The 24,915-nt window shown below is 55.4% G+C and overlaps 7 protein-coding genes across 7 annotated transcripts; 4 read left to right on the top strand and 3 right to left on the bottom strand.

Annotated features, from left to right (window-relative positions):
* Positions 1 to 932: 932 nt before the first annotated feature.
* On the top strand, positions 933 to 3,045 carry COL26b_003791 (uncharacterized protein; the record flags this gene model as incomplete). The annotated part of the gene is made up of 6 exons (XM_053176682.1): positions 933 to 1,140; positions 1,505 to 1,984; positions 2,082 to 2,245; positions 2,339 to 2,450; positions 2,504 to 2,740; positions 2,864 to 3,045. The coding sequence occupies 6 exons, from the start codon at positions 933 to 935 to the stop codon at positions 3,043 to 3,045; spliced, it is 1,383 nt and encodes a 460-aa protein (XP_053039292.1).
* A 1,104-nt stretch (positions 3,046 to 4,149) lies between these two features.
* On the top strand, positions 4,150 to 5,652 carry COL26b_003790 (uncharacterized protein; the record flags this gene model as incomplete). Its single annotated transcript, XM_053176681.1, has 4 exons — positions 4,150 to 4,312; positions 4,366 to 5,217; positions 5,279 to 5,368; positions 5,450 to 5,652. The coding sequence occupies 4 exons, from the start codon at positions 4,150 to 4,152 to the stop codon at positions 5,650 to 5,652; spliced, it is 1,308 nt and encodes a 435-aa protein (XP_053039291.1).
* Positions 5,653 to 6,076: 424 nt separating this feature from the next.
* COL26b_003789 (uncharacterized protein) lies at positions 6,077 to 6,718 on the top strand (the record flags this gene model as incomplete). Its single annotated transcript, XM_053176680.1, has 2 exons — positions 6,077 to 6,245; positions 6,306 to 6,718. The coding sequence occupies 2 exons, from the start codon at positions 6,077 to 6,079 to the stop codon at positions 6,716 to 6,718; spliced, it is 582 nt and encodes a 193-aa protein (XP_053039290.1).
* A 148-nt stretch (positions 6,719 to 6,866) lies between these two features.
* COL26b_003788 (uncharacterized protein) lies at positions 6,867 to 8,057 on the bottom strand (the record flags this gene model as incomplete). Its single annotated transcript, XM_053176679.1, has 3 exons — positions 6,867 to 7,164; positions 7,287 to 7,668; positions 7,736 to 8,057. 3 exons carry the CDS (start codon positions 8,055 to 8,057, stop codon positions 6,867 to 6,869), a joined length of 1,002 nt encoding a protein of 333 aa, XP_053039289.1.
* A 2,291-nt stretch (positions 8,058 to 10,348) lies between these two features.
* Positions 10,349 to 12,533, bottom strand: COL26b_003787 (uncharacterized protein; the record flags this gene model as incomplete). The annotated part of the gene is made up of 5 exons (XM_053176678.1): positions 10,349 to 11,228; positions 11,290 to 11,408; positions 11,496 to 11,788; positions 11,843 to 12,266; positions 12,450 to 12,533. The coding sequence occupies 5 exons, from the start codon at positions 12,531 to 12,533 to the stop codon at positions 10,349 to 10,351; spliced, it is 1,800 nt and encodes a 599-aa protein (XP_053039288.1).
* Positions 12,534 to 15,017: 2,484 nt separating this feature from the next.
* On the top strand, positions 15,018 to 17,472 carry COL26b_003786 (uncharacterized protein; the record flags this gene model as incomplete). The annotated part of the gene is made up of 6 exons (XM_053176677.1): positions 15,018 to 15,504; positions 15,940 to 16,067; positions 16,120 to 16,362; positions 16,417 to 16,436; positions 16,683 to 16,824; positions 16,873 to 17,472. 6 exons carry the CDS (start codon positions 15,018 to 15,020, stop codon positions 17,470 to 17,472), a joined length of 1,620 nt encoding a protein of 539 aa, XP_053039287.1.
* A 1,704-nt stretch (positions 17,473 to 19,176) lies between these two features.
* On the bottom strand, positions 19,177 to 20,945 carry COL26b_003785 (uncharacterized protein; the record flags this gene model as incomplete). Its single annotated transcript, XM_053176676.1, has 6 exons — positions 19,177 to 19,606; positions 19,660 to 19,766; positions 19,817 to 19,918; positions 19,986 to 20,161; positions 20,225 to 20,409; positions 20,467 to 20,945. The coding sequence occupies 6 exons, from the start codon at positions 20,943 to 20,945 to the stop codon at positions 19,177 to 19,179; spliced, it is 1,479 nt and encodes a 492-aa protein (XP_053039286.1).
* Positions 20,946 to 24,915: the final 3,970 nt, after the last annotated feature.

Below are 24,915 nucleotides of genomic sequence, written 5' to 3'. Positions count from 1 at the left end.
TCCCATTGCATGCAGCACAGGCCGCGGCGCGCCTCGGTTGGCCGCTTTCTTTCATTCATAAACTTGGGTATCGGACACATCAGTAAACAAGCCGTCTTGGCGTTTATATCCTTTGCTACGCTCAACTAATATGCCTTCGGTTTGTTTGCCGGCTTTCGAGCATTGACTGATTCTGTAGCACATGCCACATGGACATGGGAAAAGCTGCCCAAGGAAAGCTTACATTGCCGGTTGGAATCCTTCCGCACGCACCGGCGAACATCATTTGTCAAAATGCATCCCCCTTACACCACAGACCTCTAGCTATCCTGCCGTCCTGAATGGTCCATCAGCCAGGCACAGATTGGACGGCCCGTCCCACGCAAGATGTGGCGCGCATATGAAGCGAAATGCCACAGCCTAAATCCTCTACACGTCGAGGCAAAGAAACTGTTCGTCCTGTCCGTATCACGCAGTCCGATAACACGCTACTGATGTACGATTTTGCCTCTTGTCTTATCTTGGCTTTACGAGTCCGATGCACAGCAGCATGAGCTTATGCGGGCTGACTGGCTGAAAAAGAAGACTATGCAACGTCAATCTTAGCACCGCGCCATCGCACAGTCTGCGTCTTGGCCACTAGGGATGAAGTGTCTGATATCTTCATCCCAAGACATGGCGCTACACGATGCTACGTTGGCATTGCTCAAGCAGATAGCCCATTGCTTCAAATAACACATATTCCGTCTGGTCTTTCTCTTTTCTCGCCTCCCGCGCGGGCTACCACGCTGGGGTTTCCGGCTTGCCGTGTCTATTGTCACCCTTGATTGTCTACACCTCGTCTTCCCTCCTAAAGCGGTGCATCGTGACGGTCCACACACCGTTTCGCAGACGACTCGAGATAACAGCACTAGATCCGCTTGGAAGCGCATCTACGTGAGAAACCCACCACGATGCGAGAAGAAGTACGAACCAGAGTCGAGGAGCCAGGCACCTCGGACGACGAAACCGTCGTCGTCATCCAAGATGGCGTCGCCCTGAACGCTGCAGGCCACAGGGACCAGCTGTCGCGCCAATACGGCCTTCTGGGACTTGCCAGCATGGCCCTCACCGTGGACAACGCTTGGGTCGCATTGGGCTCGTCGATTTCGGTCTCTATTCGTGAGTCCACGCTCAGTCTCGCAGGTTAAATGTCCGTAACCAACCGGGATTGGTCTAGTCAACGGTGGCCCACCCGGCATCGTTTACGGCCTCCTGGTCGCCGTCTTCTACTACTCTCTAATCGGACTGAGTCTGTCGGAGGTCTGTACCTGCCACTTCTATCCCTTGTTCTGAAGACATCGTGAGCTGCAACTGATGCAGCGTCAAGCTTGCCTCTTCGGTCCCGACCGCCGGCGGCGTCTACCATTGGGCTACCATCGCAGGAGGCCCTCGATGGGGACGAATATTAGGTTTCTTCACCGGATGTACGTCGGTCTGCTGCATCGCGCATTACGTGAAGCGATACTCACTGATATGTTACCAGGGATCAACTTCTACGGCTGGATTTTCGCCCTGGCGTCGCTCATGCAGATCTCGAGCAACGTCGCCGTGAGCATGTACGCAGTCTACCACCTCGACACCTACGTTAGCCAGCCGTACCACGTCTTCATCGGGTACCTCCTGATCCTCTGGGGCTCCGCGTTCTTCATCGTCTTCGCCAACAAGTACGCGCCGCACACCCAGCACGTAGGCACCTTCTTCGTCATCGTCGGCGGCATCGTGACCATCATCATCCTGGCGGCGATGCCGAAACGCCACGCGACCAACCACTTTGTGTGGTCCTCTTTCAACGAGAATAATGCCACCGGTTGGTCGGGCGGGGTCGCGTTTCTCCTGGGCGTCCTCAACGGCGCCTTTACGATCGGGACTCCTGACTCGGTTACGCATATGGCGGAGGAGATGGGCCATCCCAGGAAGGACCTGCCCAAAGCGATCATGTTGCAGATCACTCTGGGGTTCGTCTGTAAGTCTTTGGCTCGTCTTATTGAGAAACAAACGTTGGTTGACTTGTGTGGCAGATGCCTTTTGTTTCGCCGTCGCCTTATCGTACGCCATCACAGACATCACCGCCCTCCAGGGCGGCTTCAACACCTTCCCGTTGACCAACATCTACGTTCAAGCAACGGCCGGGGATAACGGCGTGCGCAACCCGGGCGCAGCTTTCGGGCTTCTGTTCATCATGCTCATCTGCACCTTGACCTGCTGTGTGGGTCTGACGTTGACTGTAAGCAAAAGTGCCGGTTTACCTTTGATTAGGGGTTGACTAGGGGAAACAACTCCCGTCTGAGTCGCGTCAACGACTAACCAACTCGCAAAGGTTTCGAGGACCTACTGGGCACTGGCCAGAGACAACGCCGTGCCGCTGTCAGCTTTGTTTGGCCGAGTAAACGAACGGCTCAGCTGTCCCGTCTGGTCAACCCTGTTCGTCTGTAAGTCGAGTCGAGGTCTTGCACAGTCCTCATTTGATTAACGTTCGATCTAGGCGTGCTTGCTACCGGGATAGGTGCCATTCCGCTTGGCAGTTCGACGGCTTTTCTCGCCATCGCTGGATCGTTTGTCGTTTTGACGACCATATCCTACGCCATCCCCTTCGCGGCAAACATGCTGTCGGGCCGCAAGTATTTCCCCAAGGGGCCGTTCCACCTAGGACGAGCGGGGTACGCGGTCAACGGCCTGGCTGTCCTGTTCATTGTGTTGTTTGATGTTCTCTTCTGCTTTCGTAAGTCTTCGTCTGTGATGTTTCCCTGTGCTATACGGGATAATCAGGCTGACCTACTGCCAACAGCCTTTGTGCTTCCAGTGAGCGAAGCATCTATGAATTGGAGCAGTGTAATCTTGGTAGGGACGGTGGCGATTACCGGGCTGTGGTGGGCGGCGCACGCCGTCAAACATTACCCCGGCCCGAAGGTGATGGCCTTATACATCGAGACCGACGGAGTGGCGCCCGTGGCCACCGAAAAGTCTTCGGCATCGGCGATGGCTACGGAGCTAAAGCAGAAAGAAGCAGAAAACCTCCGGAGTTAAGAAATAACTGTACGGCCTACAGCAGCCTTTGGATTGACTTGACGAGAAATGAACAAAAAGACGAAAGAGAATATACTCGCCCTTGCACATGAACTTTGTGCCACCCCAGAGACTGCTGACAGGAATTGTGGTCCGACATCTCAGCTGCATCCACGTCCACGTCCGGATCACGCTGCCGGAGTGGCGGGGTCGCGGATGGGCGGTGTTCGGGACAACCCGCCATTTGCATCGCGTACATCCCGCAAGCTGCGGATGACTACCTGAAATCAAATCCAGAAACCTGACGGCCCGCGTTGTCGACTCAGCTCGTTTTCGCTTTTGTGCGTGTACATCTGCAAAAGCTTGCTAGCCTGGTGGCCGGTTTGCCGTTGACGCGGGGTCGAGGGCGCGATGTTCGAAAGCGGAATTCGGGGGACCATGGTCCGCCGTTGCAGCCCCATACGTCGAGGCGGACATTATGTCCAAGAAGGGCCGCTGGGTCTTTGATGTGACTTGTAATTTGACTCACCACTTATCTCATCAGTAGTTCAATAATTACAAGAAAATGGGTAGTTGGTGGAAAGCTGGTTGATACCGTGTTTTGCTGGTTCAAAACAATGGACGGGTGAATGTTGGGCAGATCGGTGGAAGCGACAAAGAGAATCTTGGTTCTGCCGCCCCAGATTATTTCCAGTTGACGAGCAGTCTCCCGCCCTGGACATGCAATGTAACGCAGAACCGGCGCAGGCATGTCATATCGGGCCACCCATCCCAAGACCTGAAGTGGGTGTGAACCAGCTGCTTTTTCGCATCCGCCCCGGTGTTTTCGGATGCGTTCCCCTCGATTGCGGAGTGCCTAACAGCATCGTTCGAGATCAGGGTCCAGCTGTCCGCCGTGGCTTGACACAGGACGAGTCCTCAGCACGCCATTGATGGAATTTCGCAGTCACATGGCAAGAAGCTTTCGAGGGGCAAGGAGGACGACGATCCGTCGAGGCTGATGTTGCCGATCAGGACAATGTGGGCGATGCACGTCGAGACTACAAAATGACGGCATCCCACCGGCGCCTTCTCATTGCTTTTGAAGGGTAGTTCGCAGGAACAACACCGACACAGTCTTTCAACATGAAGTCAGTCGCTGCCGGAGTGCTCTCTCTTGCGGCTGCCGTCTCGGCGCAGCAAGCTCTGTACGGTCAATGCGGTGGACAGGGCTGGACGGGACCCACGACCTGCGTGGCCGGCGCCGTATGCCAGTATTCCAACGCCTGGTACTCGCAGTGCGTTCCCGGTAAGTCGTCGCAACATCGTTCTTGGTGAAGAACAAGAGCTGAACGTCTACAGGCACCGCCGCGCCGACGACCACCTCCCGGACCAGCACCCTCGCCACCTCCACCGTCCGCACCTCGAGCTCCTCCTCGGTCCGGACCTCCTCGACCGCCGCGCCGCCCGCGACCGGCACCGGCTTCGCCAAGGCCGTCGGCACCAAGTTCAACATCGACGGCGTGACCAAGTACTACGCCGGCACGAACTCGTACTGGATCTCCATGCTGAGCTCCTCGCAAAACGCCGACGTCGACCTCGTCATGGGCCACCTCAAGTCCTCGGGCCTCAAGATCCTGCGCATCTGGGGCTTCAACGACGTCAACTCCATCCCGTCCAACGACGTGTACTTCCAGTACCTCAGCGCGTCCGGGTCGACCATCAACACGGGCGCGAACGGGCTGCAGCGCCTGGACGCCGTCGTCGCGTCGGCGGAGAAGAACGGCATCAAGCTCATCATCAACTTCGTCAACAACTGGAACGACTACGGCGGCATCAACGCCTACGTCAACGCCTTCGGCGGCGACCACAACGGCTGGTACACCAACACGGCCGCGCAGACGCAGTACAAGAAGTACATCGAGGCCGTGGTGAGCCGGTTCAAGTCGAGCACCGCCATCCTCGCGTGGGAGCTCGCCAACGAGCCCCGCTGCCAGGGCTGCAGCACCAGCGTCATCTACAACTGGGCCAAGACGACGTCGCAGTACGTCAAGAGCCTCGACCCCAACCACATGGTGACGCTCGGCGACGAGGGCATGGGGCTGCCCGGGGATACCTCGTACCCGTACCAGTACTCTGAGGGAACCGACTGGGTTGCCCTCTTGAACATCACCACGCTCGACTTTGCGACCTTCCACTTCTACCCCAACTCATGTAAGTTCTGAGGGAAGATATCTCACTCGAAGGGTGACGACGGTAGCTGACATGAAGATAGGGGGACTCGGGTACGATGCGGGCAGCAAGTGGGTGACGGACCACGCTGTTCAGTGCGTTGCGGCAAACAAGCCATGCTTCTTTGAGGAGTGTAAGTGAACGATACGCAACGACAACCGTAGCCTCACTCGAGGCGGCGATTGAAGAAACGCTAGCTGACACGGAGACTTAGACGGCACCCCCGAGCGGCACTGCGAGCTGGAGAGGCCGTGGCAGATCACGTCGGCCACGACGGCCGGCATGGCTGGCGATGCTTTCTGGCAACTCGGCGACACCATCAGCACTGGACAGACTCACAACGACGGCAACACTATCTACTACGGCACCGACGAGTGGACTTGCTTGGTCACGAACCACGTCGCAGAGATTAGCTGAGTGTGATGATGTGTTGATAAATGATGAGTGAGAGGCCCGAGAAGTGGTGAAACCAATGCGGCCGGTACCATCTCGCAAAAACACCGTAAATAAGCTTCTTCTTCGTTGTACATATTGTGTGTTAATGGAACTTTGTGTGTGTTGATTGAAAAGCTGGAGAAAAGATCAGCTACCCCAGACCTGGAAAAGTGACCACTGTAGTTGCAGCCAATCAGAACTCAAAGGAATCGTCTGACGTGCCTCGGTCCCCCAGGAATCATAGAAGCGTCATCGGCGGCGGTTCCTGTAAAGCTGCTTATCGATAAGCTGTCGCCCGCGAAAGAATCTCAAGCTTCCCCGGTCGCTCACAGTGTTCCATTTGCTCTCCATTTCCACTTCGCCAAAGCTGGTTCTCACCGACGACCAATTGACACAGCACGACGCAATGGGCGCATCATCGTCAAAAGCAGCACAAGGCGCGGCGCGCAAGTTCCCGACCCGCGCGCCCGGCGCCGTGCCGCCCACATCAGCGAGCAAGGCAGCTCCGGCCCCCCCTACTCAATCGCAGCCCGCCACACATGCAAAGGCACAGGCTGCGACGTCCAAGACAGATGGTGAGCTGTTCTTCCTGACCGAATGGCCCGAAAAGCGTCGCTGACATGCTGTTCTTCCAGATGTCCTTGCGGACTCGATCAACCCCGAAGTCAGCGAAGAGTTCTCCTCCCGCCTGCGCCAGATGGGCGTTGTGCAGCCCAACCCGACATATTCTGCCACTTCGACGGCGTCGCTGCCAGCTCACGCGGCTGCCATCTCAAATCCGGGGCCCCTGTTCCCTCCAACGTCACGAAACGCGACACTGGCTACTCTCGAGGCGAGGCGCGCCTTGCAACAGCGAGCTGAAGAGGAGTTTGAGAGTATGGGCAGGAGCGGGAACGACGGCAGAACGTTGCTGGACCTCAACACCATCGTGCAGATGCACCTGATGCGTGAGAAGGGACACTCGTCAGCTCAGATTGAGGAAAGACTCAATCTGAACAAGGGTATCGTGGAGAAACTGGGTCGTCCGGGTATCACGAGTCCCGCTTGAGAAGGACCAAATAAAGCTGATATAAAATGTGATTGTATTATATGTGTAAAAAAAAACAAGATGATACGCTAGACTCCTGATATCGATGTATTACGACCAATCAACCCAATAAAAAGACACTTTTCTCCCTTCTAAACCATGCAATGGTCTACCAGGCGCAGTGGCCTCCGTCAATGCGCAGGTCGCTGCCCGTCATGAAGGTGCTGGCATCGCTGAGCAGGAAGACGGCGGCGCCGCGGTACTCGCCCGGGCTGCTGAGTCTGCCCAGCATGTTGTGCTTGGGCCACTCCTCCTTGCGCTCCGGGTAGGTCTCGAAGAGCGCCTCGACCATTGCGGTCACGATGTAGCCGGGCGAGATGGTGTTGACGCGGATGTTGTGCACGCCCCATTCAGCCGCGAGGTTGCGTCCGAGTTGCAGAACTGCAGCCTTGGAGGCGTTGTATGCACTGCAAGCCGCGTGTTACGTCAGTCTTGTGTCACCACGAAGGAACCTCTCCTCATAGAAGGATTTGCGAATCCTCATTGCTGTTGAGGGGAAGAGAGGGGTAGATGAGATGTGAGAACTTACGGGCAGATCAATCCCCTGTTGGCGACTGTGCCGCTCATGCTGGCGATCAGAACGATGCTGCCGGGGGTGTTGAGTCTGATCATCTGACGAGCGACGGCCTGCGCGGTCATGAAGCAGCCGGTGACGTTGACGCCCATCATCCTGTCGACGTCCTCGGCCTTGTACTCGAGGGCGGGAGTCTCCTGCTGAATACCAGCGGCGGCGATGAGGCCATCGAGACGGCCGTGCTTGTCGGCGATGCCGGCGACAATCTCGTTGAGGGAGGCGACGTCGCGGACGTCGACCTGGTGGTAGGTGAGGGTGGTGGCGAGCTCCGTCTCGGCTCTGAGGGCGACCTTCTCAAAGTCGGGGTCGGGCTTGGGGAGACGGTCGATGGCGTGGACTGTGAAAGCGCGTGTTTTAGTGTCGTGTGCCTAAGTGTGTAAGTTGTTTTTGTATGATGTTCTTACCAGTTGCGCCGGCCTCGAGGAGAGCCTCGGCTTGTGTGAGACCAAGACCTCTGGCACCACCGGAGACGACAATGACCTTGCCGTGGAGGCTGAACTCGGGGAGGACGCGGGTCATGGTGGGCGATGTGAGGGGGACGGCGGCCTTGGGAGTGGTGTTGAAGCTCCTGACCGGGTTCACGACGGGGTTCACGACGGTTTGGTTGAGGAGGGGCTCAGCGGCCAGAGGAGCGACGGGGAGAGATTGGGTTGCGAGCCTGGAATGCGCCTTGTTGAGCTGGGCGCCGAGAACGAACGGCCTCAGACGGGTTACGTACCGAGACATCTTGTCGAATTGACAGTTAAGATATGTGCAAAGTCCAAGAAGGATGAAGTTTGGCCTGGAAGTCAATGGCAAGTGGTGATCCGTTGGTGGTGGAAGCCGGTGGTTGTCTCTGGGAGGGCAGCCGGAGGAGATGGAGGAGCGATGTCGCACGGTCGAGGTATGTGGGTGTAAGTGTGTGTGTGAATGAGCTTGAGATGAAAGCGGCGGCGGCGTCTAAGACGGGAGGGCGGAAACTTTATCGACGAGGAGGAGGAGCGTTTGGTTGCTTGTGTGTGTTGTAAGAGTGATGAGTTGATGAGTGTGTAGAGTGACGAGCTGTTCCTCAAGACTTGAGAGCGGTTCGTCTTCTCTCGTCTTTATACCTTTTGGAACGACTAATATCGTCAACTTTGGCATGCCGGGCTGGGTTTCCCGTTCCCCCGCACAGGCAATGCCCAAGGTAGTCCAGGTCTTGCCCCCTCACCCTTCACCCTTCCTTCACCCACGCCACGCCACGCCCATCCAGGATAGGATCCTTTCCTCCCGTCATGCCAATCCAATTCTCAGATCAGCATCCCCGAACCGAAGCTCAATGGCACGGCACCGAACCGCACGCGCGACAGTTGCACCAACAGAACAGCTGCTAGCGCCGAAGCAGGCATTGACATCGACAAGGTCTGGTCTCTTTGGGTTGATTGGTGCGCGCCAGGGGGGTTGTGTTGTTGTTGTTGTTGTTGTTGTTGGTCACTAAGGTAAGGTAGACAGACAGACACATGTCCCTGGCTGGTCCGGTCCGGATGCGGACTGGGCGACTGCGACAAGCCTCGTGTCGTCTGGCCGGACGTCCCGCCCTAACTTTCGCCTCAACCGTGTTTTCTTTTCTCTTGCCCTATTCTTTTCTTAGCATCGTCGGATGTCAAGTGAGCAGCAAAAAAGTGGAAGTGGCCCACCGTCGCGGCCGCGGGCTCGGTGCCGCCCCGTTGTTCTAGGTCCATGTGTACTGCATAGGATGTGTGTGTGTATGTGCGTGTCTATGTGTCCGTCCCAACTGCGCGTCGCGGCCGCATGAGCTCTTGCAGGTCTCTCCCAGGTAGGGGGGAAGGCTAGAACATCCAAACCAGAGGGTCCGCCATTTTCCGAGACAGGTCATGCGGTGGTTGTCAGATATCAGATTCAAGATCCCCGCCCATGTTCCTGTAAGCTCTTTAGCTACGGTACTAGGCCAGCGCCCCGGGGGGAAGGGGAGACGAGGGGAGGGGAGGGGAGGAAAGGAGGGGGAAGGAAGCGATGGCGAGACGGACGACGAGGGACGAGCTACCAAAAGAAGCTCAGAAACAGCAATTGGAGGCGCCCACCACCCACGAGCTTGGGCTCCAAGCAATCAATCAAGCAAGCAAGCAAGCACAAGCAGGCATCCTGGAAGCGGACACAGGACCCTGGGCCCCGCGGCGGAAACACACCGGCGGGATCCGTTGGTTCACGGTTCACACGAAACGGAGACATGATTCGTCGGAACGTCGGGAGACAAGGAACGTTCCGTACTGTCTAAGTAAAGCTCTCAAGGCTTGCCTCAACTGTCAAGGATGCGAATGGAACATTCTTCTGGGCTGTGAAAGTGAATGATGGATACACGGTAAGGTACTGCTGGGTCTGCTGGGTCCCGGCTGGAATCCCGGGTCAAACACTATTGGGATACTACATCGAGAGTAGCAGCACTGGGCTGCAGATATGGGTCCATCGTGAACCCTTTTTCTGTCTTCGTGACCACTGCACAGGGAAGTTGGACCCTGCCGTCTGCCGCGAAATAGAAGTCCAGACTGTCACGTCGAGCAATGCAACTCCACGCCCCCCAGTCCAGGCCATCCGGGAGTGGATCCAGTCTGGGGGAATGCGGAGTGCAGTCAGGGACCCCCCGCCGGATTGCCCAAAAGGGGAATCCGAGGGCGAATCCCTTTCAGGGTGCAAAGGGGCCCCCAATGTTTCTGCCCTTTCCTTTCCTTTCCTTTGCCTACCTTAGGTTTGTGCCACCATCGTGATTGTAAGTCCGTTCGGCCAGACGACCCAGAGACGAGCTCATCAAACATCCCCGACTCCTGCGCCACCAACAAACTCGGTCAGACCAGTCAAATTTTGATGCCATCGTGACGCATGACTCCGTTCGAACACGCAATGCAACAACCAAACACGAGCCGATGCAGAGCCAGAGCCTGACCCTCTCTCGTCTCTCCTCCCGACCCTCCCTTCGCTTCTGTTGGGCTCTCACCAATGTCAAAGCTTCCTTTCCATCTCCTTCTCCTGCCTCTGACACTCTGTCAGTGTCCCGGCTCTATCGCAAGCTCCATCTCCGGCTGCGGCTTCTGCTTCCGCCCGCCGCTCTCCATTCCCACTCCTCCTCTCACTCCTCCTTCTCTCACTCCCATTGCCACCGTCGCAGTCATTTCCTTTCCCATTCCCATTCCCAGCCCGAGCGACCACTTGTCCTCGAGCCGCTGCACACCTGCATCGCCCTCCTTGGCGATCCACTGCTGGACCGCCCAGAACGATTTCAGATACGATATCCCGAGCACAAAGTCCTCAAACCCGATCGACAGCCCGGTCACGGCCATTTTCCTCCGGACGAACCTGCCCTTGGCGTCCGCTCCCGCGTTGGGTGCCGCCACCAACATGATCCACAAGAAGACCCCCGGAATCTTCTTCCAGGTCACCAGACTCACCCGTCGCATTGCCATGTACGCGTCTTCCAGCACCTCCTGATCGTCAAACTTTGAAATTTGGCGGAGAGACCTCACCGCCCAACTGTAGATCAGCCCCGCGAGCCTGACTGTCTCAAGCACCCAGTCCGCCTCTGAGCTGGCTTCTGTGGGCCGCGAACGTGACGCTCCCAAATTTCCCAGCTTATCGTACAGCCACGATGCCGTGCTTCGGATCTTCGGGCTTCCTCCTGTCGCCAACCCTGCCGCCGCCGAGGTCACCGACATCGTGAGAAAACGCACGTCGTCGAGCACTCGCGCTGCTTCCACGCACAACCCAAGCGTCTCCGCAACACTCTCGAAGCTTGTCGGTGAAGCCAGCAGTGGGCTGTCGTACCCGTCCGGCCACGTCGTTGGAACTGGTATTTCTTCGTCCCGAACCGGGTCGTATTCCTGCCAGTAGAGGTCGGTCTCGAAGCAGCATGCAATCTCATAGTCGGTCCTGGTCATCGATCGTGAGTATTATTGCGGCGGCACTCTGAAGGTGCTCATTGCGGTCTTACAAAATCATGATCGACTCGCCCACAATGTCTTTCAGCCCTCTCATCCCATTGCGCAGCTTGATCATGCGTTTGATGCCTCTCATGTGAGCAAACATGCTCTCGTCAGCGCCCCAGAACCACTGCAACAATTAGTCGTGTCCTTGATGGAGCTTTTTCTTCTGTATCCCACACCAAGAAGCAAGAGTGCGAGTCTCTTGCAAACTTACCTCCATGACCACCAGATTCACAACGCTTCGTACCATCTCCACGGCGATTGCGTCAAACGGGCGCTCCATGTACTCAGCGATGATTGACAAAACGTGAGCTTTCAGGGCCAGTGATTCTGGATTCTTGGTGATCTCCAGCCCATGCTCCAACGATTGAGTTGTCGACGACATGAGAATACCAATGTTTGGAAACAGCGGTGACTGAAGCATCCACGGAAGAACCTCTGCCAGAAACACGGGAGGCTGGCTTTGCCCGTCGATTGACACCATGTTGGGAGCGACGACTTGGATGTCTACACAGTCCCATTAGCCAGGATGCGAGTCATTAGTGCAGCTCATCAACTAACAGAAGTGAAGAAGCTCCGTGGTTCTGGGACCTTGAGGAAGCGGCATCCCATTGAGCGTTGTCACCTCGGTGAGAATGCCTCCGATGGATGTGGGACTGTTGTAGAAAAAGGCCATCGGGTCGCCGTTTCCGTCGAGGAAGAGGTTGGCCCGGGCTCGCGCCCTCGCCATGATGGCTTCATTCTCCTGTCGCTTTTCTTCGGACGATCTCCTAGAGTCCGTCCAGGAAGAACCCCCACGAGCACCAGGCTTCTTGCCGACTTCCTTCGCTTGCGTCTGCAGAGCCACGGGTCCTGGAGCTTTCAAGCGCGCAGACGTGTGATTCGCAAACGAGTCCTCGGGTCGTTTGCCGGACCCCACAGAGAAGGACGACAGCTCAAAGGTGAGGACCTGGTCCTCATAGGCGGGCTTCGGGATCGACTCGACCTGCGTGATGGTACACTCCACCGGAGGGAAGCGCCTCGAGCAGTTCACGCAGGGGGCATCTGGCCGTCGGATTATGCACTGCAACCCCTTGTTCTTAACACCGATTCAGACGGTAAGGCAGATGGGTGGATCGCACAGTCCGGGCCGAGCTGGATTGACTTTGAAAGCACGGCGATCTCTCACCTTTTGCTTGCGTTTTTGACACTCGGTGCACGACTTTTGCACTCTCATCCGCCGCTTCGGCGGGGGTTTCGATGCTTCGGCCATTGTGACTGAGGAAACTTGACATGATAAGAGGTGAAACGTCACATTTTGGTCGCACTGAGCAGCTGAAATCTAAGACGGCCGAAAGAAGATGAAAGGAGTCGTCGGGCCACTAACATGCTGTTGATTCAGCCACGGCTGAGCGAACGTGAAGGGAGCGTCTGGATTAGAAGATATTGAGGCGCAAGGGAGGTGGTATTGCACTTAGGCGGATAGCTGCATGATGCTGTTGCATGGGTGAGTGGATTGATGCATACCCAGTATCTACACTGCCAAGCTGCGTCTTTGCTGCGGCCATCGCCAAAGGCGGCTGTCCTGAAATTCCCCTCACCCTGTTGTGTCTCCAACTTCCAAACGAGCGACAGAAACCATCGGCGCTTGACTCGGGATGCGAATTAGATTCAGACTTCCTCCACTTTTCTTGATTATATGTAGCTTCAGATCTCCCAGTCATTGATTTGAAATCGTTCTGTCTCTCTCAAGTTTCTACGTCCATCGCATCGGCGGACCGACAACAGCCGATGAATGCGTCGCACCGCAATCGCCAACAACAGCCTTACCGCAGTATCGACAAAAATAACCAACCAAGACAATAAATCGAATCCGACAGATGTCATTGGTTGAATTGAATGATTCGACATGGTTATTCTGATTGAATCGGCCAGGGTCGATGAATTCACAAGCCGTCGTCCTCCGCACCGTTTCCGATCGCCAACCGCAAGCAGTCTCCTCTCGTCCAAGTCGATTTGCTGCCTCGGTCAATGTTCGGCTCAGGGTGAGCCAGGGGCTTCACTCAATGGCCATCCCAAAGGAAGGAAACCAAGAAGCCTCTGGTGTTATCTTGGGGTGGGGGCAAGCGTCTTGTCGCGGCTCGTCAATGCCATTCACAACTGTTGGCGCTAGACTTGGAGTAGGTCGCCACTGGATCGCAAACGAATGAAAGAGGAGCACCATGAAGAGCACCAAGATCGCCGCGGCCAACCGCGGAAGGAAACCCGAGCCCAACAACACGCGACACTTTGCCATCACATGTCGTCGACCCCTCAATCGCCGATTAATCGCCAGCTGATCAACGAACACGAATGACGACAGAAGGATTATGGCGACGATTTCATGAAGTGCGACTCGGACATGGATCAGTCGACGCCGCACGGAAGCTCAAGGGAGGCAAGCAGACGTCTCGGTATTTGTTTGCCAGAACTGCGATGTAAGCAAGAAGGCGCGCAAACTATCGGGAAGAATCCTGCAGCGCGCTGTAGCATGTAATCGAGGTTGCCGTCGAGCGACCGGAAGGATTACGGCCCAGGCTTGCTGAAGGCTTGGTATGAAGTCATACCGTGCCAGGCGATTGAAAGATTTTGCAAACTTTTCATCGAGAAGGCGAGGCTTCCGGCGGCTCGAAAAGTCGAAGCAGGGGACAATGTCCGGCTCCTGGTGGTTTAATCCCGCGGGTGTGACGAGTGCCGCGCCGCGCGCCGAGACCGTGTCCAGGGGGTCTACCGATTTTCTACCTCTCGTACGGCCGCTTACTGCGTCCTCAAAGTCGGAGGCCCCGCCGCCGAGCACGAGGTCCGCTTGGCGGTGCCGCTGATCATCACCCGACTGCCATCAACGTCGCCTTGGCGGCCGTCTTGGAGGCTGACCGGCCGTGAGACACTATTGACGTCTGGTTTTCGACGCGGCTGGCCAGCATCTGGTCTGGCTACCTTAGTGTGGTCAACGTTCGCCGTGGTCACTCATATCGTGCATGTAGTAGAAAGCTTCACTGTTGGAGCAGCTCAAGACCCGAGTGTGTTTGTTGACAGTTTGCAAGTGAACTTCCATGGCAACAGGGCTGCACAATATCGAGAGTTTGGAACACCAAATGTTGGACGACGTCATCTCGGCTTTAAAAGTGCAGGAAATGCGGCAACGCGCGTAGAATATGCCGGGTGCAACTTCACTTACCGTCTCTCTGAATGGGCGAAAGACCCACCACATTTCCCTTCCTGGTGGTCAACCAGCACGAGATGTTACACGGTGTTACCGCCGTCGAGGTCGTCCATGTGCAGGAGGCAACGCCTTGCTCCACTAAACACTCCTTGGCTTGAACAGAACTCCCGCACATATTCGACCAAGCGATGGTCAGATGGACCAGTATGCAGCCTCGACTTGACCGCCGACTCCCCAGACTCCAGTCTTGGACGTTCCACTCCTCCATCCTCGTTGAACGCAGAGATTGGTGCCCGGCCGTATATGCCATCATGAACCAAGAAAGACCCCTCAATCTTGGAGCACAGGGGGCCCACATGCAACGTCTTGTCGATACCATGAGGAGGGTAATGCCCATGGGGTTGGATGTCTATAAACACCTTTCATCCCTCCTCTTCTCCATACTCCCCTCTTTTCTGCTCCTACATGATCATTGTTGCTTCCTAAGACTTGACCCACCAAACAGACTTGCATCTCTGCAATATTGCTTGGTACACAGTCCTCTGATCTGTCGTAATGCCTCCCTTCAAGGTAGACACGGAGTCCCCTCCGGCGGATGACCTCCACACCGGCACTCGCACGTCGGGGAGTGATGGCCCTCCAGACAAAGCCGCGCGAAGCTCCACCGCCGCCCTGCTCCGGAACCCCTTGGTGGGATTGAGTCACGACGAGCTCATCAAAGATGTCGACACGTTCACCGATAAGTACGGCTTAACCGAATACAAGGAAGAATTCCGAAAGGGCGCCCTAGTTGCCCAGGCCAGCAACCGCCCCGATGGCTTCGAGACTATCACGGCTCTGAACGAGGAAGAAAAGGCAATGCTCCGGAGAGAGGTCAACCACCGATGGGATCAGCCGTTCATGCTGTATTTCCTCTGCTCCCTGTGCGCCGGATCGGCCATTGTGCAGGGCATGGACCAGACGGCAGTCAACGGAGCCCAGGAGTTTTACTACACGACATTCAACATTACAGACCCATTGATGCAGGGCCTGATCAACGGCGGTATGCTTTCACCCGAATCATGCAGAGTAGTACATGTTCTGACAAATCCACGTAGCCCCATACCTTTGCAGTGCTCTCTTCGGATGTTGGACGAGTCCTTATCTCAATAAATGGACTGGCCGGCGCGGAACTATTTTCATCTCATGCTTCTTTTCCGTCGTAACGGGATTCTGGATGGCTGCCGCCGACACGTGAGGTCCCTCTCCAAATCGTAAATATTGGCTGTAACTGACACAAGTGGCAGATGGTACAATCTCTTCATCGCTCGCCTCGGCCTCGGTCTCGCAGTTGGCGCAAAAAGCAGCACGACACCTGTGTACAGCGCTGAAAGTACACCGAAAACCATTCGTGGGGCATTGACCATGATGTGGCAAATGTGGACAGGTACAGATATCACCGCGATCTCGAAAAGTATGTTTGACTAACACGTCGAAGCTTTCGGAATTGCCCTTGGATTGATCGTCTCAGTCGCGTTCCGCCACACCGACTTCCTCGGAGAAGACACGCAGTGGCGCTGGATGCTTGGAAGTACATCTCTTCCCCCACTGCTTGTAATGTGCCAGGTAATTAACCTCCATCTGTGTACATCTTCCCTTTCTGACTCTCTATCAACAGGTCTATTTTTGCCCCGAGAGCCCGCGCTGGTACATGGAGAAGGGCAAGTACGACAAGGCCTTCAGGTCTGTACGCCGGTTGCGCAAGCACGTCATCCAGGCCACCCGAGACATGTACTATGCACACAAGCTCCTCGAAGTCGAGACCCAGGCCCGTAGTGGCCGTAACTGGAAGGAGTTCTTCACTGTCCGGAGGAACAGACGCGCTGCGACGTTTTCCTACTTTGTCATGTTCATGCAGCAGGTATGTGATGGATCGGCACTCCCAAAGTCTTCATGCTAAGGAATTATTTGACAGTTCTGTGGAATCAATGTTGTGTTAGTACTTTCCTACCCTTTTTGGTATTTTCGTATCCTCTTTTCAGAATATGGAGCCGGGGCTCAGAAGCCGATGGGGCCGATTATGTGACCCACCCGGCACCGGTGATGGGGCCGGTGGTGGAGCTTTGGTCCGAGGAACTCCCCCCTCCCCCGGGGAATATTCGCCGGGAACAGCAGTCTATTTGCCTGCGCACATGATTTAATTGAAAGAAGTCACAGATCAGAAGGCTAACATATCCACAGAATGTACTACAGCACGGCCATCTTCCAGGATGGAGGCTTCACCAGGTCTGAGGCGTTGCTCACCAGCATGGGCATGGGCCTCATCAACTGGCTCTTCGCCCTCCCCGCCTTCTACACCATCGACACATTCGGAAGAAGAAACGTAAGTTCATTTCTAGGTCTGGCAGACAAATTACTAACCTTCACGCAGCTCCTGTTGGTCACCTTCCCCTTAATGTCCCTCTCCCTCATCTTCACCGGCTTCAGCTTCTACATTCCCGAAGGAACCGCAAAGCTCGCCTGCATCGCGACCGGAATCTACATCTTCGCCGCCGTGTACTCCCCCGGAGCCGGGCCGGTCCCGTTCACGTACTGCGCCGAGGCCTTCCCGCTGCACATCCGCGACATCGGCATGAGCAGCGCCACGGCCGTGACCTGGGGCTTCAACTTCATCATCAGCTTCTCCTGGCCGTCCATGTCCAAGGCCTTCACCCCGACGGGCGCGTTCCTGTGGTACGCCTGCTGGAACCTCTTTGGCTTTGTCGTCGCGTACTTCTTCCTGCCCGAGACGAAGAACCTGACGCTGGAGGAGCTCGACAGCGTCTTCTCGGTGCGCAACAGGGACCATGCAAAGTACTACACTTCCAAGATGCCTTGGTATGTGAACAAGTACTTGTTACGACGGGATGTGTCTCCTTTCCCCGCGCTTTACGAGGTTGATGATCATCACGAGCACCATGACGTGCAACCGAAGGCCACTGTTCAGCACAGCGAGAGTGGCTTGATCTCAGGGACGAAGGGCGAGAAGTGAAAGGCTCTCAGTTGATATTGTATACATAATTGTCTATCACATTGTGTAATCTTCTAGCTTTTCAAAATAAGGATGGATGGAAAACTTATGTTCGAATACCACGATAGAATTAACCACCAGGTTAATTGGTTGTTCTGTCGAAAACGTTTGCTTTCTTTTCACTGGGGAAATCTCATGGCAGATAATTGAATAATGGTCAAGGGATAATCGTGCCTTAAAAACACTTCCTACTGCTGGTCGTCTTCTACGCCTAAGGCATCTTGTCTTCCACCAATCGATCTAGCAATATCTGATTCTCTCGTCCACGTAGTGAGTTTGATCAAATATCCAGAGAAGCTTTCATCCTGCACCAGAGGCCAATTCGCTAGTGAACCTGATATTATTGCCCACATCTTTTGGGCTGGAACAGGGTCTATGATTAGAGGCATATTATGTGAGTCACATTTGGATTCCATAGATCGAGATTACAAGTGCGCTAATGACAGCGGAAATGGCCAAACCATGGAATATGGCACAAACGGGGTGATGGTGTGGCCCCTGGGTCTCAAGGCGAGGTAGATGAAATGACGTTGGTGACACCGCCCGAACAGCAATCATCATACGACAAAGTCCCGAGTCCCTGGGTCCGGAGTCAGCCATCAAAAACCACACGGCCCAGATCAGATCCCTCTGCACCCATCCTCCTCCACCCCCAGCCAGAGACAAGGAACCACCCTGCTCACCCCGCGAAACACTGAGGCCTGTCAAAGAAGAACCACTGCACGATCCACCGCACTCCGCGCGTGGGCAGCAAGATCCAGCACACTGCCTGACGCACACATGTATGCGTGACACCTGTCAAGAGCCAGCCGAAACCAAAGTCGGCTGGCCCCAGGTCCACGGAATTGGCCTCCCCTTCCGCCGGCGCCAACCGGCCGACATTAGTGCCTGCGTCGAAGCTACCGCACCCCACCTGCCCCCATCAACCCCACGTTTCGGGGGAACGGATGTTAGATGCCAAGAGTTAAGCATAACTCACAGGCACGGCGCCGTCGAGGACACTAGCAAACGGGGCCAAGCTCTGTTTTGCAAGGCGTCATCGGGTAGCACCATAAGTAGAAGCTGTGGCTCAGCCACTGGCGCGGGTTGTATTAACTTCATATGACTAGCATGCCTCGATGGCTAGAAAGAGATGGAGAAGGCCAAGTGGGCCAAGACAGTCCCATCCTCATCGCACTAGGACATCTATCTGTCTGATGAGGAGGCTTCTTGATGGTTCTGCGACAGCAAGAGACAGCGGTGTTGACAGAGGCTGCTGCTGGAAAGGAAGAACTCGTCCTCGGGGTGTATTCACGAGGGATTTCATGGCATGTTAGTGAACAACCCTCCGCTCGCTATACAGTTTAACGGAGACTTGTTTAATGGCATGAGTGAATGTAGAACGCCTGGTGGATGGAGACGAAGATTGACTTCAAAACAGGTCGAGACAATTAAGAACTCATGTTCATTAAGAACTCATTCGGCATGGATATTCCTCTGACTCCTGTGATGCAATTCTATAGCCACTTAGGGTACCCGATTGTCTTTCATTTTCACTCATGACCCTTCCTTCCCTCGCACGTGGGCTGCCGTCGCATCGTTCACAATTCCATTGAAGAGTAGATGAGAATCCAACCAACTTGCAAAGCAAATACTCGCTAAATCGAAACAACAAACACGGTCTTCTCAAACGGTGTAACGGAAGAAGGTGGCGTTGTCACCCTTGGTCCGCTCGGCAGCCTTCTCCTCAGCGGTGTACTGACTCGGGTCCTTGTACTCGCGGTCTCGGCGGGCGTTCTCGCGGCGCAGGTAGATAGTCATGAACGTGGAGAGAATCATGGACATCGTCATGGTCGAGAGGAGGGTGCCGTGTCCCGGGTAGTAGTGAGGCTTGTCCTTGGCCTGGTACAGGAAACCGGCGATGGCACCGCCGAGGTTGCCGAAGCCAACGTGCATGGCGATACCGACACCTCGCTTGACAGAGCCGCCAATGTTGTTGCCGTTCCAGGCAACACCCTGGGGCACGTTAGGGTAAATGCCAGAGGCAGCAAAGAAGCAACCGGCGTATTTGACACCGTTGCTCTGAGAAGCGAGAAGCATGATGAAGCCGATGATGCTGACAGCGTTAGGATTTGGTGTGTGATATCAGAGGACTGAGGCGTAACTTACCCAATAGCGCAGAAGAAGATCATGTAGATACCTCTCTGTCGGTGACGATCAGCCAACCAGCCTCCGCTGATACAGCAGACGCACGCCACGACGTAAGGAGGGACGGTCTACAGATGGTAAGTATGAGTCAACTGAGTTGCTGAAGGGCTTGCTTTACCATGAGCTGAGCAGTGTTGTTGGTGTAACCCAGACCCTGAACAATAGTCGGGAGGAAGAGAGAGTAGGAGTACAAGGGCGTGTAAATCCCGATGGTGATGAGCTGGTGAGAACATAGGTTAGCGATGCGATCCAGACGGATTGAAGCTTCTGCGCCAACTGCTACCCACCATGTGAACCCAGATCTTCCAGTCCTTAAGCGCATCCCAGAAGTAAGCCATGTCAAACTCGTCGGCGAGAGCGGAACGGTCCTGTTCGAGGCGGCGGGTGACTTCCTCCTTCTCGGCGGCGGTGAGGAACTTCGCGGTAGCGGGGTAGTCGTTCATGATAAAGAATGCAGCAACGGCTGAGAAAGAGCAACCTCGTTAGTCTTGGAGCAACCAAGGGAAGAAAGAACCAGTGTGCTTACCAACAGCGAGAGTGATGATGCCCTCGAGAATGAAGATCCAGGCCCAGCCAGGCTTGCCGCCGACGCCTTTCATCTCGACGATGCCGCGAGCGAGAAGACCTCCGAAGGCGCCGGCCGCGGTAGCAGCGGAGAAGAAAATGGCCATACGGAAACCGCACTCGTGACGACGGTACCACATTGTGATGCTGGGGATCATTTCGTCAGATGAGTTTTGGGGGGTTCTGGAGTGTTTTCACACTTACTAGTAAGTAATGCCGGGGAACAGACCACCCTCAGCAAGACCGAGAGCCATGCGCGCAGCCAGGAGACCAGCGTAGTTGTGAACGAGACCCATTAGGGTGCAGCAGATGCCCCAGGCAATCATGATGGAGGGAATCCAGATGGAGGGGCGGAAACGCTTCATGGCCAAGTTGGAGGGGATCTCAGCGGCCACGTACCAGGGGAAGAAGACGGAGAGTGCAACATTGTAGTCGAGACCCTTCATGCCCAAGTCGGTCTCAATTCCGGCAAGACGAGCGTTTCCGATGTTGGTACGGTCCAGGAAGGACAGCAAATACAGCAGAGCGAGGAAGGGGATGAGAGCCCAGTCCATCTTGCGCAACAGCCTCTTGGTAGCGGCTTGGTCAAAGCCGCTCCTCTCGGGATCGCTGACATATTCGACCTCGATCGAGGGGTCGATGACGCCCTGGGTTTTGGTGTCCTTCTCAGAAGTTGATGACATTTTGAGGGTTATTCAGAGGCGCAACGTTTTGAAAAATGAGGTTGCGACGAGCGAGACGTCAGAATATCGGGGGAGCGCCGGAAGATTAGTGGCCGACACTTGACGGGGGAAGGATTCGAGTGCGTGTAAGTGCTTTGACGAAGCGCGAGACAGCTCACACGAATGTTGCTGGGTGTCTCGGAAAAGAGAGCCAGGTGAAGTTCGGAGGCCAATCAAGATGAGCGCCTCTTCAGGTGACGAGAATGCAGCTGAGTAGGGCCGCTGCAGTTATCCGGGGCTCCAGAGCGATGCAAGCTTCGGGCTTACAAATTTGGCACTCTGGCCAAATGAGACGAGACGTTGGTATTGTTGAGAAGGGCGGCTCGGCCTAGGGATGGCGGAGGGGAAAGGATGAAGCCCGAGACTTATCGTCTTCCTTCTGTCTCACTTGACCTTGATCGCGAGAGAGATGAACAATGAACAGGGCGATCAGTTACAAGAGCAGATGCGAAAGCAGGTGCAGATGCAAGAGCGGCGCAGATCGAGCATGAGAAAAGAAGAAGAGAGGCAGGAGAGATCCGTGAGAGCAAGATAGGACCCCGGACGAAGCTCTCCTCTTTAAATGAATCCGATGGCACCAACCCCATCCATATATCCATATTGTCTAATGTCTTGGCAAACTGCTCAAAATTCATGGTTGTGGGAAAGCAAAAAAGTAAAGAGAATAGCAAAAAAAGGTCCGGATGTCTCGCCGGGCTGGTTACAAGCAACCCCTACCTTCTTCCTACCTAGGTACCTGACCAGGGTCTGTCTGTCCCTTCTCTGTGTCTGTATGTGAAGCAGCCCAAGGCCTGGTCATTTCTGCGGTCAGTCTGTAAGGCGTGGTACCTTTGCAAGTATGTACATGCACCGTTCGCTACCTCATCCCCGAGACTGCGAGCTAGAGCGTTGCTACTCTGCCGCTTCTCAGGATTCGGATCCTGTCAGCTTATCCCGTTTTGGCTCTTGAGCGGCCGCGTCCGGGCCAGTCATAGGCTGCCCGGCGCCGCACACCACCCGCGCGCCACGCCTATCTCGCCTTAGTGCAGCTGAGACAGTCCCGCCGTCGAGGCCATGTATCCCTACCTTACCTAGGTACTTGCTGCGGCGCGACGACGTTGATGACCACCGAAGCATGCGGTGGGCGCGCAGCAGTAGCGTGCGTTCAAGATAATCATAGATTTGCCCAAGATATCTGGACAATCACCGGCGGACACGACCGTTTGTTCATAATCCATCAACCAGAATAGCGCCGTCAGCTGTGTCACACATACATAGTCTGGTGCCGAGTTGACGAGGGCTTCAGGTCTCTCTGGGGCACGAACAGTGTAATCATGGAAGAAGAGTCACACATCCACATCCAAAGCAAGCCAACGGCCGCATCGTTGCCACCCATCCCATGTCTGTCGGCCCCGTTCATCCACTCAGTCAGTGTCCCGCCAAAGTCCCTCCCTGGGTTGGCAGTCCCAACTTCCCCAAACAATCTATGGGGGCATGCTCCGCATCCAATCTTTCCCCCGCATACCAATCTGATTTCTTCCGCCTGGCCTCAACCTCTTTACCCCGTGAAAGTGCAGCCGCCAAGAGGGCCAAGCTAGAATCTCCCAACCCCAACCATGCCTCCAGCTCGGGTGAGTGGATATGGACCTCGAGGACTCTCGTTTTTTTTGAAATGAGGTTTTGGGGCAAGATTGTCGCTAGTCTCCTTCACAAGAAGTAGTGCTGGCCAAAGCGTTTTCAACGAACACAGGCAGAACCCTTCTCCCTTGCCCACATCCCATCCCATCCCATCCCATGCTCCACAGAGCATATGTCAGGGCCCAAGCAGCTGGCGTGCTACCCAATCCCCATGATATTATCGGACTGTTCCTTCCTTTGGCCATGGACGCGGTTCTGCATCTATGGTACCGTATATGCAACCGGATTTTCCACAAACGACAGAAGTACTTCACAGGCTTCGGAATGCGGCTATCCAGCCCGGAGGGTAACATTGGCCTGTGGGCTCCTCAAATTCGCCATAGCCAGGAAAGCAGTATTTCGCGAACCATACTGCTGGTTGAGACATCGTAAGCTCCAGAAATGTTGGATGCAAGACAACGCAGGCATGCGCGAGAGACATGGGCCTGGACGGTGCTACGAGAGACGCGAGCATCCGAACTCCCCGCTCCGCGAGCCAAGGCTGCAGTGCCACCTAGCTTGGCCTTTACAACTCCATCCATCGCGATGTTCTCTGCGATGACAATGCCTTCGCCATATGTGGGTGTGTGACGGCATAGACTCTCGGTATCCGGATATTGGGGATGCTTCTAAGCTCAAGCTTCGAGGACACGGTTCCTGATCCCAGAGCACGGGATGCCGCAGCCAAGAGAGTCTATGCCACGGTGCCTTTCCACCGAGACGACAAAGACGTTCCCTCTCGTGCTGGCAGCCACCAAGACACCAAGAGTCACACAGACGACGGGTAATATTCCGTCGCGATTAGAGGCATGCCAGACAGTTCTTGGCTGAACCTACAGCCACGTGTACCAGAGTGCTAGAGAAAATTAGCGCCGGTCGAATGGAATATTATCCTCAATCAGAAAGCCAAACACTTGGTGATACATGGACAAGAGATTCGGGGGCGCACGATGGCAGGGAGATGGGCGGGTAAGGGAACAGGCTTGTAGCGAGGGGAGGGGAGACGCCACGAGGAATGAAGCTGGTGAATGCAGTCAAGGCGGGAGAGACATCAGGCACGGTGCTGGGCGCACACGGGATGGGATGTAGGCGGCGATGGGAGAGAAGGATGGCTGCGAGGTAAGGCGGTGGAAGATGTCGTGGACATGGAGGGGAAAAGATGAGGACAGGATGAGGACGTGGTCGTTGATGTCGTCTAAAAGTCTTGGCTGGCAGGACCCCGGACGAATCGAGCCAAATCAGGCAGCACGACCGAGTTTCCGACAGCTTGGCACAGACTAGCCTGCTCCGCCACCGTTCCCCGCCAACTGTTGCGCAGGCAAAGCAGGCACATGTTTTGACAGGACACGGGGTACGCCCGCATTTCGCGGGCTGCTTTGGAAACCTGAGGTCCCTTTTCCTGGGGATTCGGGGCCAGTGGAGGTCTGGAGCTGGAAAAGATGGGGGAGGGGCCGTTGCCCGATGCTGGTTTGGACTCGTTTCCTACGGTAGGCACCTTAATTAGTATGTACCGCGTTGTTGTAGCTGACTGATCAGCGGTAAGACAAGAACGACATTGGATACGAACAGGGGAGCTTGGGTCAGGGAAACGTGGCTGATGAAGGCGCTTCAGCTGGCTGTCGCAGCGGATACGTGAGAAGAAACGTAAATCAGGTTAAGGTAAATACACACGCCCTCAACACTGCATGTTAGGTAGAGGCTCCCTCGGCCCTAGCGTCCGCCACACTTGCTGGTGACAGGACCAACTGCCTGTAGTGTAACTGAGAATGGCGACGGAAGCACGAACTGACCTGAAGCTCACAGACGTGAGAGAGGTGGATGGTGTACGACGGTACCTAGGTAGGTAGGTAAGATAAGATACATAGATAGGTACGGAGGTACGTATCGTTACCCCAAGATTTTGACTGGTGCTGCCCCGCCAGATTAGGTTTAAGTTTAGGCACGTTGGGTCGAGAACGCCCACCCGCCCTCATTTTTGGGGGAGCTCCATTTGTCGAAAGCGCTGACTGAGATAACCATGAGCTCTGAATGGCCAGTGTTGCGAAGCTCGGTTCCACATCGCTCCAACCCAGTGGGACCGGTTCGTCCAGTCAAACCCTCGGGAACTGAGATTATGGAAGGAGCGTGTCCTCCTCGTCCTGCAGCAACTCGCACGGCTGAATTGCTGATGGATGGCTCCTTCCTTCCTCGAGGCAGCAAACCGGTCCAGCAAGCATTATTCGGGACTCCAATTGCCAATATGAAAACGCCTCGCTTTCACCATCGGCATCTTTTC

The sequence above is a fragment of the Colletotrichum chrysophilum genome, assembly GCF_026319265.1.
Source record: "Colletotrichum chrysophilum strain AFK26 chromosome Unknown scaffold_22, whole genome shotgun sequence".
Classification (NCBI taxonomy): domain Eukaryota; kingdom Fungi; phylum Ascomycota; class Sordariomycetes; order Glomerellales; family Glomerellaceae; genus Colletotrichum; species Colletotrichum chrysophilum.
This window is presented reverse-complemented; position numbering and strand designations above follow the sequence as displayed.